The sequence below is a fragment of the Triticum aestivum genome, chromosome 4A (assembly GCF_018294505.1).
Source record: "Triticum aestivum cultivar Chinese Spring chromosome 4A, IWGSC CS RefSeq v2.1, whole genome shotgun sequence".
In the NCBI taxonomy this organism is placed as follows: domain Eukaryota; kingdom Viridiplantae; phylum Streptophyta; class Magnoliopsida; order Poales; family Poaceae; genus Triticum; species Triticum aestivum.
This window is the reverse complement of record NC_057803.1, coordinates 536,290,927-536,305,829: the sequence shown is the minus strand read 5'-3', so window position 1 is coordinate 536,305,829 and position 14,903 is coordinate 536,290,927. Positions and strand designations below refer to the sequence as shown.

The 14,903-nt window shown below is 45.6% G+C and overlaps 1 protein-coding gene across 1 annotated transcript; it reads left to right on the top strand.

Annotated features, from left to right (window-relative positions):
• Positions 1-6,620: 6,620 nt before the first annotated feature.
• On the top strand, positions 6,621-8,049 carry LOC123086770 (F-box/kelch-repeat protein At2g44130). Its single transcript, XM_044508562.1, has one exon. It carries the CDS (start codon positions 6,680-6,682, stop codon positions 7,790-7,792), a length of 1,113 nt encoding a protein of 370 aa, XP_044364497.1. The 5' UTR covers positions 6,621-6,679; the 3' UTR covers positions 7,793-8,049.
• Positions 8,050-14,903: the final 6,854 nt, after the last annotated feature.

Sequence of the window (14,903 nt, the reverse complement as noted above, 5' to 3'; positions counted from 1 at the left end):
CACGTTGCTCTCTAACCACGCCGCCGTTTGCATCGGCTCGCTGGCAGCCACGGGCCGTGCTTCGGCTTCGTGCCCGACGCCATCTACTTCCTGCAGTTGCTCACAGCTACGCGCGGCCCGCCGCTGCCAGACTTGCCTGCGCGCCGCCGCTATAAGCGGTCATCAATTTGACGCCGCCGCCACCACCCCGTGTGGTCGAGCTGTGTCAGTACGTCGTCACCGCCGCTCAAGGCCCGGCTACCTACCAGCGGCCACGGCGTGCCTCGGCCCCACTGGTCGCGCATGTCATCGGACGGCTGACCCGCGCGTGGCCGTGCTTCCCGTAGTCGAGCCGTGTGCAGGACAGAGGTAGAAGAAAATAAGAGAAGAAAGATGAATCTGATTTGTGGACCCATACTGCCAGCGAGGGTAGTTGATGAACCAGGCTGGGATCATCTATTTTCCCAGTGCGCCAAACGTGTCTAGGGTTTGAAAAAACCGGGATCAGAGAAGTTAGGATATCAACTTTAGAGATTTGAAGGTGAAGGTTCATTTACGTCAGTCTCTACAAAGTCAGGGTTTATTTCAGACTTTACTCCAGGATAGTTAATCATCACCAAGTGCTCTCACACACATGCATGGACAATGAGGGAAAAGCTTCTAGAAGCACCCCCGATCATGCCCTTGGCGTGAGGAAACAGTAGTAACAAACTCTACTGTTCGTTGAGATCCACTGCCCCACCTGCCATCCAGCACGGACTCACGTGTTTTCTTTTGCACTCGAACAAAATCAACTGTTGCAGCCGAAGCTATCTCTTCATCTTCTTCGTGGAGACGACTCTCTGCCCCCACACCCTCACATGGGCTGTCTCCATAGGCCCCTGTTCCTAATTGGTCCAGCCCGCTCCCGATCTTCTTTTTTGACAATAACCGCTCTCGATCTTATCCAGTTTTCTCGCCCAAATATTCCAACCCCAAGTGGCCTCGTCAGAAACAGTAGTAATTTTACGAAAAGATTAACCGGAAAACATATATCGAGATAATATAGTAGCGCAGCATCTCCATCCAGGCCGCATCAATGTTCGTTGTCATGGACCAAGTTGGATGATCCTTGCCTTGGAAAATGGGTGATTTGCGAGAGCAACAGGTTCAGAGGGGCAGAAGAAACGAATCTGCCGCCATTAGTCAAACACGAGATAAGCGTTTACTAGGGTGCTTGTGCTCATCCATAATACAGCGGTAACACATGTCTTATGTAACACATGGTGACAGAAAACATGGCTGGCCACAAGAGATAAGATGCTGATGCATTGTTGGTGTTAAACCATTCACATCGCTTGCTTAACATCCGACGCCAGCGTCTAGCCGCCGGCGTGATCGACAGAATACCATGGGGCCAATCAAGCATATGCTATGACGCTTGCTGGTAACGTGACAAAGAAGATTACTGCCGGTTACATTATATTAAACTCCCCCAGTTCACAAATATACGATGTTCTAACTTTTTTTGAATCAGATGTGTATAGACACGATTTAGTTAGTTTGTTTCTTATTTCAATTTGTACGTAGTTCATATTGATATATCCGAAACATCTTATATTTGTGAACCCGAAGGAGCAGGAGAAAATAGTTTGTTCTTAGAGCATGCGCCTGGTTTAGAGAACTTTTATGGAGTACATATTGGACTTCCCATGGATACATCCGTTGCACTTGTTGGTAATTCTCTGTAAAACTTGGCACCTATTACACTTTGGATACCTTTTGTAGAATAAATATCATTGACGTGTAAAATTCTCATCAACTACACTTGGAGTCGTCCTTGATTAACTATAATTTTAACTATGGTGAATCGGTTTCTTGAAATTGTGTATACAACTTTCCGAGTTACATTTTGGATATTCTTTACATTTAAGAAGTCTAGTTGTTCGTTCCATGATCTTGTAGTGTTGTCTAGAAAATTTTATAACTGAAGTTAGCACTCATTATACATGTGTCAAACCTTCACATTTATCCTCTTCTCCCTCTCCCAACTATGACTTGTTGATCTTGAAAATCTTGTAACCCCCACCTCCCAAGTTCTACCACCATCTTCCCACCCCTCTCAACACTATTATTCTTGGAAACAATGCTCTCACTAGAGGTAACCTAGCCAAGAGGGTCTGGGAGGGAAATGTTAAATGCCCATTATGTCGTGATGAGTGTGTTGATCGGTTATTCTTTGTTGCGTGATTTCTGTTGGGGAACGTAGTAATTTCAAAAAATTTCCTACGCACACGCAAGATCATGGTGATGCATAGCAACGAGAGAGAAGAATGTTGTCTACGTACCCTCGTAGACCGGCAACGGAAGTGTTGACACAACGTAGAGGAAGTAGTCGTACGTCTTCCCGATCCGACGGATCCAAGTACCGAACGTACGGCACCTCCGAGTTCTGCACACGTTCAACTCGGTGACGTCCCTCGAGTTTCGATCCAGCAAAACGTTGAGGGAGAGTTTTGTCAGCACGACGGCGTGATGACGGTGATGATGTTCTACCGACGCAGGGCTTCGCCTAAGCACCGCTTCGATATGACCGAGGTGAATATGGTGGAAGGGGGCACCGCACACGGCTAAGGAACGATCACAAGGATCAACTTGTGTGTCATGGGGTGCCCCCTTGCCTCAGTATATAAAGGAGGGAGAGGGGGAGGTGCGGCCGGCCCTGTGGGTGCGCCTGGAGGAGTCCTACTCCAACCGGGAGTAGGACTCCCCCCTCTTGCCTTGTTGGAAAAGGAAGGAGGAAGGGAGAAAGAGGAAAGGGGGGCGCCGCCCCCCCCCTTCCTTGTCCTATTCGTACTAGGGGGGAGGGGGCGCGCGGCCTGCCCTGGCCGGCCCTCCTCTTCGCCCTTATGGCCCATGCAGGCCCAATAACCCCCCCCCCCCGGGGGGGGGGGTTCCGATAACCCCCCGGTACTCCGGTAAAATCCCGATTTCACCCGGAACGTTTTCGATATCCAAATATAGGCTTCCAATATATCAATCTTCATGTCTCAACCATTTCGAGACTCCTCGTCATGTCCGTGATCACATCCGGGACTCCGAACAACCTTCGGTACATCAAAACACAAAAACCCTAATTATGATCGTCACCGAACTTTAAGCGTGCGGACCCTACGGGTTCAAGAACTATGTAGACATGACCGAGACACGTCTCCGGTCAATAACCAATAGCGGAACCTGGATGCTCATATTGGCTCCTACATATTCTACGAAGATCTTTATCGGTCAGACCGCATAACAACATACGTTGTTCCCTTTGTCATCGGTATGTTACTTGGCCGAGATTCGATTGTCGGTATCTCAATACCTAGTTCAATCTCGTTACCGGCAAGTCTCTTTACTCGTTCCATAATACATCATCCTGCAACCAACTTATTAGTTGCAATGCTTGCAAGGCTTGAGTGATGTGCATTACCGAGAGGGCCCAGAGATACCTCTCCGACAATCGGAGTGACAAATCCTAATCTCGAAATACGCCAACCCAACAAGTACCTTCGGAGACACCTGTAGAGCACCTTTATAATCACCCAGTTACGTTGTGACGTTTGGTAGCACACAAAGTGTTCCTCCGGTAAACAGGAGTTGCATAATCTCATAGTCATAGGAACATGTATAAGTTATGAAGAAAGCAATAGCAACAAACTAAACGATCATGTGCTAAGCTAATGGAATGGGTCAAGTCAATCACATCATTCTCCTAATGATGTGATCCCGTTAATCAAATGACAACTCATGTCTATGGTTAGGAAACATAACTATCTTTGATTAACGAGCTAGTCAAGTAGAGGCATACTAGTGACTCTCTGTTTTTGTCTATGTATTCACACATGTATTATGTTTCCGGTTAATAAAATTCTAGCATGAATAATAAACATTTATCATGATATAAGAAAATAAACAATAACTTTATTATTGCCTCTAGGGCATATTTCCTTCAATTTCTATATATGCCTGGGATGTAGTGAAATGTGTGTTGGGTCAAGATAAATATATTATCGGTCTCAAAGTTTTGTAATTGGGTATGTGATTTTATTGGTGGATGTAGGTGTGTAATGGTCTTTATGGAAGGTTATAAATGCACCTTGTTCTAGAATGTATCACTTTATTATCCTACTATCATTATGTCACAAATTTCTTATTGGTTAGCATATTTCTCCGAGTTACATAATAAAAAAACTTTAACACAATATCGCCAATGGGCAAGAAATCTGCATCATTTACTTTTGAGTTGTTTCATACAAGATAGGGTTGGGCGCGTTGGTAAGGATAATTGCTGGGTAAAAACAAGTGGGGGTTGGAGGAGATGCGAATAGATATTTTAACATCATGAAGTATGACTTTCTATTTGTTTATATGATCAAGGAGAAGAGCCTGCCTAGAGTACTTCTAACATCTCCAATATGTTTCCTTCTGATTATTCTTCTAAAATTGTACTAAGAACCATTTTGATGTTAGGGCAGGATGTATACCCACACTGGAGTTATCGCAGACCTTGCGGATGCTTGATTTATCAAATTGGTGCAAATGAAACCAGAGGGGTTAATTATGCTCATTACATTCGATAAAGAGAGAAAAGCAAACAACAATTTGGATGTTTTCCCGGGATAACAACACATGGATGGCGGATAGGAGTATGAAGAGTTTTTGTTTACTTTCACTTTTGACAGTGGTAGATATATAAACGCATTTTATGTTGGCGTAAAGCCCACCCCGGCGATGTATCAACTTTTTTAGGCCAAAAATCTGACTTACTTAGTTTAGAGAAGATGTTACATCATGACAAAAGAAATTGGAATAAATCTGACGAGCAAATAAACGTTGCCATACTCTAAAGTTCCATCAAAACATTTTGAAGACGCCATCTCTAGTTATCAATCTCATGTCGGTGCTCTTTCTTGCACCAGTAAAGAACTAATAGAAGGTTATATTTGCATAAGCTTGACTAACCTTAGAAAATTTCATAGTTGCACAAGACGCCCTCCATAAGTGGTGAGGATTATAAAAAATCTTATGATGTAAAACGCATTGTGACTAGGGACATACATGTCATAAGCTTTGCTATGCACTGCTTCATCACCCAGTCGCCGAAGGAACTGAGATTTCAAAACTCAAGTAACGCCGAAGGAGAAGGCCATGGCAAAAATGGAGTGGAACTAGAGAAACTAAGACACCACTAGCTTCTAGACATCAACCATGAATGTCACACAAGGATGGAGGACCATTAATTCACAACACGACACCGACGGTTGGCATATAGCCGCTAAGAACAATTCTAGCAGAGTCGCCATAATGCATATGGAACACACACAATAATGTTCTGGAGGCTGGCAATGTTGTGCACAAACACATAACTGCCATATATTGAGCCTACACAAAAAATCTCCAGGTGGGACCCGTTTGTCATTCGCTATCAAGAATTATATCTTCTCCATCTCACCCAATAACAATTGAAAAAACTTTGAACTATATTTTAACAAGGATTTCAATAAAGATTCCTAGTATGATTTGAACAACGAGACTACTGCTAACTTATTGACGGCATATTCCTTCGTTTGGAAGTGAACTCTCAAATGAAGCATGCTTCGGCTTCTTCCATTGTGGTGGTTTACGAACACATGACATCCTTGATACGTGAGAAGGCCACGACGACCATAACGGTAGCCCTCCGTGCGCGTAGCTTCCCTCTCTGCCAAGGCGGTCGTCGTCATGCAGAAAAGGTAGTAATAGGTGGCTGGGAGGCGCTTCGGCCCAACGGCTGATTCAGCCTTGTGGGGCGCCTCCTTCTCAACCCACTCAAACCGTTTCCACATCCTCTCCCGAAACTTTCTCCTGGCGTGATCTTCTTTAGTCTCGCTGGGAAAAGCCTTGCGGAAAGGCTCGCCCGCTGTGACATGACCGATGTGGGGTGAGTGTGGCGGCGATGGGGAAGATGAGGGAGAAGTGACGCCCGCGAAAAGAGGAGATGTGTGAGAGGTGGCACCGCTAAGCAAGAGTGGACCGATTTATGCCCGGAATGGCCGCGTTCCAGCGGTAAACGTGGCTGAATTTGGCGTATTTGCATGAATTCCGTGCTTTTGTTGGACCTGCTTTTGGAATCTCAAATGCCAACCGGAAGGTTATTACGGGAATTCAGTACTTATGGAGATTTGCCAGAATTACTCTAATAGCAAAAATTAAATGACAAAAAAAATAAATCAAAAGTACACACGCTTGGGAGACCCAAGACTACTCCCTCTCCCATCTGCTACACCGGCGTAGATGGAAAATGGAGGACGCAGGCGCGTGGTCTAGGGTTTCGCTCGGCTGTTGCTTTGCGAAATACTTATAAAGATGCTTCGAATTTTATATGAAAATGCGTTACGAACAAAATGCGTATTTAAAACAAAAGGTTCGATCGTAGCAAAGAATCAAGCAAGCGAAGAAGCCACGACAGAGATCGGTCGCAGTCGGTGCTGTCGTCGGTGCGCGGTGAACTGCATTTCGACTGGCGCCAGTGCACTGAATTTTCTTTTCTTCAATAAACCTTTCGATGTGTCCTCAGCTCCAATCACGCCGCGCCACGTGCCACCCCCAGCGCTCTATTTAATGCCACCCTTCCGCCGAGCCGGAGAGCCATCCATCTCCATTCCCAACCCCGATCCCAATCCCAGAGATAACGAAGATGAGGAACCAGAAGAGCCGTGTCCAGGAGTGCAAGGTCGAGCACGTCGACCTCATCCCGGGCATGCCGGACGACGTCGCCGTCGACTGCCTGGCGCGCGTCCCGCACGCCTCCTTCCGCTCGATGCGGGGCGTCTGCCGCGGCTGGAACACCGCCGCCGCCGCGCCGGACTTCGCGCTGGCGCGCGCCGAGGCCGGCGCCAACGAGGACCTGGTCTACCTGCTGCAGTTCGGGAACCCGGCGGCCGCGGACGCGGATGGGGCCGCGCCGGAGAACGCCCAGGCGTACGGCGTGTCGGTGTACAACGTCACCACCGGCGAGTGGCGCCGGGAGGGCGCCGCGCCGCCCGTGCCGATGTTCGCGCAGTGCGCGGCCGTGGGGAGCCGCCTCGCCGTGCTGGGCGGGTGGGACCCCGAGACCTTCGAGCCCGTGGCGGACGTGCACGTGCTCGACGCCTCCACCGGCGTGTGGCGCCGCGGCGCGCCCATGCGGTCGGCGCGGTCCTTCTTCGCCTGCGCCGAGGCCGGCGGCAAGATCTACGTCGCGGGAGGCCACGACAAGCTCAAGAACGCGCTGAAGACGGCGGAGGCGTACGACGCGGGCGCCGACGCCTGGGACCCGCTCCCGGACATGTCCGAGGAGCGCGACGAGTGCGACGGCATGGCCACCGTCGCCGGCGACCGGTTCCTGGCTGTGAGCGGGTACCGCACGGGCCGCCAGGGCGGGTTCGAGCGCGACGCCGAGTGGTTCGACCCGGCGTCCCGCGAGTGGCGCCGGCTGGAGCGCGTGCGCGCGCCGCCGTCGGCGGCGCACGTGGTGGTGCGCGGCCGGGTGTGGTGCATCGAGGGCACGGCCGTGATGGAGTACCGCGGGGAGCGGCGCAGCTGGCGCGAGGTCGGGCCGTCCCCGCCGGGGCTCAAGGCCGGCACTGCGCGCGCGGTCGCCGTCGGCGGCGGCGAGCGCGTGGTGGTGACCGGCGCCATCGAGTCCGAGGGCGGAGGCACCGGGCACGCGCTGTGGGTGTTCGACGTCAAGTCCAAGAGCTGGACCGTGGTGCGCCCACCGCCGCAGTTCGCTGGCTTCGTCTTCTCCATTGGATCCGTGCGCGTGTGATGTCTCGGACCGCTCTCCTGTCCAAGGAGACTTCTTGGTAGCCATGTCATGTGTGCGAGAGATGAGCGGAAGGCAGAGATGCTAGTAGTCGACGGCATGTCGGCATAGAAGGCGAAGAGAGGTAGTGTAGTTAGCTCAGCTGTGTTCATCTGCCTCTGTTGCAGTTGCAGAACTGAATTCCTGGTCGTATGGTTGAACTGATGGATCAAGGGTGTAGTAATCCTTGTTTTCGAATCTATAGAGGTTGGATTACCTGATGGTTCTTGGCAAGCAACATTTATCCGTCTCCTCCAGTCAAAAATACTTACGTTGGGAACAGGTAAAAACAGGCAAACACTGTGGGTTCGGGGATACATCTCATGAGAGTAACAACCAAATATGCCTTTGAGAAACACGAAAATATAAAGCGAAACGGATTCTTGAGCGTTAGCTTGCCTTCCTCGACTCTGTTCTTAGCATTTCACAATGCAGTAAGTGTAACTTGAAGAACACGCAGTGGGCGCCCCTCACCGTGGATCCTCCTAGTAAATCCTCCGTGGCTTTTGTTTCTCCCTGTGGACGATCTTTAACGGTGTCCGGTTGGTTTAATGGAATGTCAAGCGCAGCTACGAAAAGAGGGCAAAGGCGATCGTGAAAACCTAGCCGCCTCTCTTTCTCGCCGTTGTCCGAGGGAGGTTCGATTCAGGGGTGGCTTGCTGGTAACTGCTGGAGGGTTGCCGCGGTCAGAGAAGAAGACAAGGGCTTAAAGAGCATCTTCAACAGGCGCAAAATAATTTTTACACCGTTGAAATAGTATTTTTTTTATGTGCAGCAGAGCGCTGGCTCCGGCTGCCACTGTAAAAAATGGCGCGCGTGAGCAGCTTCATCAGACGCTGCAAAAAACGGCGCGCGCCAGCAACCGATACTACCATGCAACACATGCGAATAGCATATAGATAAAATTCAAATAACATAGTTCAAGCCCAGTACCACAAACTAGTACATACGGTACAAATAAAAATAGATAAAAACGATACTTATGATGCAAATATACTAGAAACTACTCATTATCGTCCTCCCCCTCGGTGGTGTAGTCCGATGATAGGAACGTGTCATCCCACCGAGGATCATTGTCGTCAAAGGTCGACGCCAATCCCAGTTCGCACTAAGCTATCGCCAATGCCTTCCACGCACGCCTGTCTGCCCGTTCAACGGCTCGCAGTGCAGAAGTCGTTCTCGGCGGCGACATCCTCCGGGAAACGTTGGTGCCACTCCGCCATGGCGTCCTTGTCCACCTCGGCATGACGAGGCGGCGCTCCCGCCTACGCTGGATGCGGCGGTCCTTGTCGGTGATTAGCAGCGGCGGAGGCGCGAGGTCCTGCACCTGCTGGTGCGTCCGAGCATCCGAGAAATTCATCTGCGAACGTGGCCGGTTGAGGTGTGATACGTCTCCGTCGTATCTACTTTTCCAAACACTTTTGCCCTTGTTTTGGACTCTAACTTGCATGATTTGAATGGAACTAATCCGGACTGACGTTGTTTTCAGCATAATTACCATGGTGTTATTTATGTGCAGAAACAAACGTTCTTGGAATGACCTGAAACTTCACGGAGCAACTTTTTGGAAAATATAAAAAATACCTGCAAAAGATGAAGGTCAGGGGGGCCACCACCTGTCCACGAGGGTGGGGGGCGCGCTCCCTACCTCGTGGGCCCCTGGTGCCTCTCCGACTCCAACTCTATATTGTGTTTCGGGGAGAAAAAAAATCAGAGGGAAGAATTTATCGCGTTTTACGATGCAGAGCCGCCGCCAAGCCCTAAAACCTCTCGTGAGGACTGATCTGGAATTCGTTCGGGGCTCCGGAGAGGGGAATCCGTCGCCATCATCATCATCAACCATCCTCCATCACCAATTTCATGATGCTCACCGCCGTGCGTGAGTAATTCCATCGTAGGCTTGCTGGACGGTGATGGGTTGGATGTGATCTATCATGTAATCGAGTTAGGTTTGCTAGGCTTTGATCCCTAGTATCCACTATGTTTTGAGATTGATGTTGCTATGACTTTGCTATGCTTAATGCTTGTCACTAGGGCCCGAGTGCTATGATTTCAGATCTGAACCTATTATGTTTTCATCAATATATGAGTGTTCTTGATCCAATCTTGCAAGTCTATAGTCACCTATTATGTGTTTGATCCGTTAACCCCGAAGTGACAATAATCGGGATACTTACCGGTGATGACCGTAGTTTGAGGAGTTCATGTATTCACCATGTGTTAATGCTTTGTTCCGGTACTCTATTAAAAGGAGGCCTTAATATCCCTTAGTTTTCGTAAGGACCCCGCTGCCACGGGAGGGTAGGACAAAAGATGTCATGCAAGTTCTTTTCCATAAGCACGTATGACTATGTTCGGAATACATGCCTACATTATATCAATGAACTGGAGCTAGTTCTATGTCATCCTAGGTTATGACTGTTACATGATGAACCGCATCCGGCATAATTCTCCATCACCGATCCATTGCCTACGAGCTTTCCATACATTGTTCTTCGCTTATTTACTTTTCCGTTGTTATTGCTATCACCACTACAAAATACCAAAAACATTGCTTTTACTACGGTTACCTTTTCCTACCGTTACCACTACTATCATATTACTTTGCTACTAAATACTTTGCTGCATATATTAAGTTTCCAGGTCTGGTTGAACTGACAGCTCAGCTGCTAATACTTGAGAGTATTATTTGGCTCCCCTTGTGTCGAATCAATAAATTTGGGTTGAATACTTTACCCTCGAAAACTGTTGCGATCCCCTATACTTGTGCGTTATCAAGACTATTTTCTGGCGCCGTTGCCGGGGAGCATAGCTCTATTCTTTGAGTCACTTGGGATTTATATCTGTTTATCATTATGAAGAAATTGAAAGATCCAAAAACCAAGATTTATCCCTCAACTACGAGGGGAGGTAAGGAACTGCCATCTATCTCTGCACTTGATTCACCTTCTGTTTTGAGTAAGCTTGCGACACCTAAAACTGCTTCTGCTATTCGTTCTGATATGTCACATGTTATTGATGATGCCACTTCTGCTATACATGATACTTATGATGAAACTATTTCTATGCTTGATACTACTGTGCCACTTGGTGAATTTCTTGATGAACAACTTGCTAGGGCTAGAGAGATTGAAAATATTGAATCTGATAATACTGGTGAAATTGATGATGAAGACTTGCCTCTTATTCCTGAGGGTTATGTTTTTGATCAAGAAGCCTCTTTAGCTATTTTAGCTTGCAAAGATAGATACGAACTTAAGAGGTTATTAGCTAAATGGAACAAGCAACCTCTAAATGCTAGGATGAAACCTGACCCTGCTTTTGCTACTTCACCTATCTGTGTTACCGAGAAGGATTATGAATTCTCTGTTGATCCTGATATAATTACTTTGGTTGAATCTGATCCTTTTCACGGTTATGAATCTGAAATTGTTGTGTCAAATCTTACTAAATTAAATGATATAGCCACCCTATTCACGACTGATGAGAGAACTCATTACTTTTATATTCTTAAAATATTTCCGTTCTCATTAAAGGGTGATGCTAAGATATGGTTTAATTCTCTTGATCCTGGTTGTGTGCGTAGTCTCCAAGATATGATTTATTACTTCCCTGCTAAATATTTCCCTGCTCATAGGAAACAAGCTGCTTTGAGGGATATATATAATTTTGTGCAAATTAAAGAAGAGAGTCTCCCACAAGCTTGGGGGAGGCTTCTCCAATTACTTAATGCTTTGCCTGATCATCCTCTTAAGAAAAATGAAATACTTGATATCTTTTATAATGGACTAACCGATGCCTCCAGAGATTACCTGGATAGTTGTGCTAGTTCTGTTTTCAGGGAAAGAACACCGGATGAAGCTGAAATTCTATTGAATAATTTGTTGACAAATAAAAATAATTGGACACCTCCGGAGCCAATTCCTGAGCCTATTCCTAAACCAACTCTGAAGAAGAGGGGTATTCTATTTCTTAGTCCTGAAGATATGCAAGAGGCAAAGAAATCTATGAAAGAAAAGGGTATTAAAGCTGAAGATGTTAAGAATTTACCTCCTATTGAAGAAATACACGGTCTTAATTTACCGCCTATTGAAGGAACATATGATCTTGATCCATCACTAATTGAAGAAACTCATGGTCTTGATAACCCGACACAGGTAGTAAAGGTAAATTCTCTCTATAGATATGATAAAGCTGAAATCCCATTTACTAAGTTTGCTAGCCCATGCTTAGATGAGTTTGATAAATTTATGGCTAAGCAAGAAGACTTTAATGCTTATTTTGGTAGACAATTGAAATACAATTCAAATATGCTTGAACACTTGGGTGATTATATGGCCAATGTCAAAGGTGAACTTAAACATATTAGTAAACATGCTTCTATGGTTACCACTCAAGTAGAACAAGTACTTAAAACTCAAAATGATTTGCTCAATGAATTGAATAGTAAGGATAATTATAATGCAGTTAGAGTGGCTACTAGAACTGGTAAAATGACTCAGGAACCTTTGTATCCTGAAGGCCATCCTAAGAGAATTGAGCAAGATTCTCAGAGAAATAATGTAGATGCACCTAGTCCTTCTAAAAAGAAGAAAAAGAAAGATGATAGGACTTTGCATGCTTCTAGTGAACCTGTTACTGAAACACCTGAGAATCCAAATGATATTGCTATCTCTGATGCTGAAACACAATCTGGTAATGAACCTGAAACTAGTGAATGTTAATAATAGCGTTCATAATGATGCTCAACCTAGTAATGATAATGATATAGAAATTGAACATGTTGTTGATCTTGATAACCCACAATCAAAGAATCGACGTTATGATAAGAAAGATTTTGTTGCTAGGAAACATGGTAAAGAAAGAGAACCATGGGTTCAGAAACCCATACCTTTTCCTCCCAAACCATCCAAGAAAAAGGATGATGAGGATTTTGAGCGCTTTGCTGAAATGATTAGACCTATATTTTTGCGTATGCGATTAACTGATATGCTTAAAATGAATCCTTATGCTAAGTACATGAAAGATATTGTTACAAATAAGAGAAAGATACCGGAAGCTGAAATTTCCACCATGCTTGCTAATTATACTTTTAAGGGTGGAATACCAAAGAAACTTGGAGATCCAGGAGTACCCACTATACCATGCTTCATTAAAAGAAACTATGTTAAAACTGCTTTATGTGATCTTGAAGTCGGTGTTAGTGTTATGCCTCTTTCTCTATATCGTAGACTTGATTTGAATAAGTTGACACCTACTAAAATATCTTTACAAATGGCTGATAAATCAACTGCTATACCTGTCAGTATTTGTGAGGATGTGCCTGTTGTAGTTGCAAACGTTACTATTTTAACGGACTTTGTTACTCTTGATATTCCCGAGGATGATAGTATGTCTATTATTCTTGGAAGACCCTTTTTGAATACTGCAGGAGCTGTTATTGATTGCACTAAAGGCAATGCCACTTTTCATGTTAATGGTAATGAGCATACGGTACACTTTCCGAGGAAACAACCTCAAGTCCACAATATCAATTCTATTGGAAAAATTCCATCGATTATATTTGGAGGTTTTGAATTTCCTCTTCCTACTGTCAAGAAGAAATATGATATTCTTATTATTGGGGATGTGCATATCCCTGTTGAGGTAACATAGTGTTATTCGAAATTTCTCCGGTTCCATGTTATTCGGAATGAGTTCGTTAACAAGACTTGATCAACCTTGTTAGTGGATTCCTTTTGATGATCATGAGATGGATGAAACTAGAAGGCACAACCTTTTGTACCCCACTTTTACTTTCTGTTATTTATATTAAATAAAATAAAAATAAATATTTTTCTGTCTCTTATCTGATTATCCGTGCAATATAAAAATACCCCGAAAATAAAAGTTCTCCAAATGCCTTGAGATTTAAATATGATTTTTTCTAGAATATTTGAGAAGATTTGGTACTGAGAACACAACAGGGGGGTCAACCACCTGCCCACGAGGGTGGAGGGCGCGCCCTACCCTCCTGGGCGCCCTCCTGCCTCGTGGGCCCATGATGGCCCTCCTCCACTTATCCTTTCATCCACACACTCCTTCTTCCTCCCCCAAACATAAATATCCAGCTCAAACCTGAGTCCAAGCTCATTTTGCTGCCATTTTTGATCTCCTTGCTCAAAGCACCTCTCACAAAACTGCTTGGGGAGATTGTTCTTTGGTATGTGACTCCTCCATTGGCCCAATTAGTTTTTGTTCTAGTGCTTTATTCATTGCAAATTTTTGCTGCTTAGGTGACCCTGTTCTTGAGCTTGCATATCAAATTTATATGGTCAAAAGTAGTTTTGATGCATGATATAGGCCCTAGGCACTTGTAGGAGTAGTTGCTATCAATATTATTGAGTTTGGTTTACTTTTATTTTGAAGTTACTAAAAATTTCAGAATTTTTCAGAAAATGATGAAGAGACTTTTGAGGGGTTCATCGAGCCGAAGCTCGAAGGAAAAGGCACTGAAGCCTAAGTATAATCTGCCTCGCACCATGAAGGTTCGGGCGTGTGAATGGCCTTCCGATGATTTCTTGAGAGCAGCCGGGATTTATGAAGATTTTCATGAATTGGCTAAGAATGCAGGCCTCACTGCTTTCCTCCACGACCAATGCGATTAGTATCTCTTAGTCACAAATATCTTTGTGCAAAACTTTCATTTCCATTCTAGGAGGTCACCACCTACGGTGGAGTTTTATTTATATGATGAGCATAAGGAGATGTCACTTTATGATTTTTGTCGGGTTTGTTTGGTCCCTTTCAAGGGCAAGACAGAGGAACCACATCGCGAGGATGTGGACGGGTTTATTGATACTATCACTGTAGGGGAAACAAGGAAGGTTTCCGATGCACGAATCACTAGCATACATTTTCCTATTTTACGCTATTTTGCATTATTTGCTGGTCGTTGTTTAATTGGTCGCGGAAACTGTGGAAACCTTAGTATCCCTGATATTATTATTTTGCTCCATGCTTTATACGGTGATAACTCTGTTAGTATGGGCGGCATTATTGCTAAACAGTTAAGTCTGAACCGTACCAAGGGCCC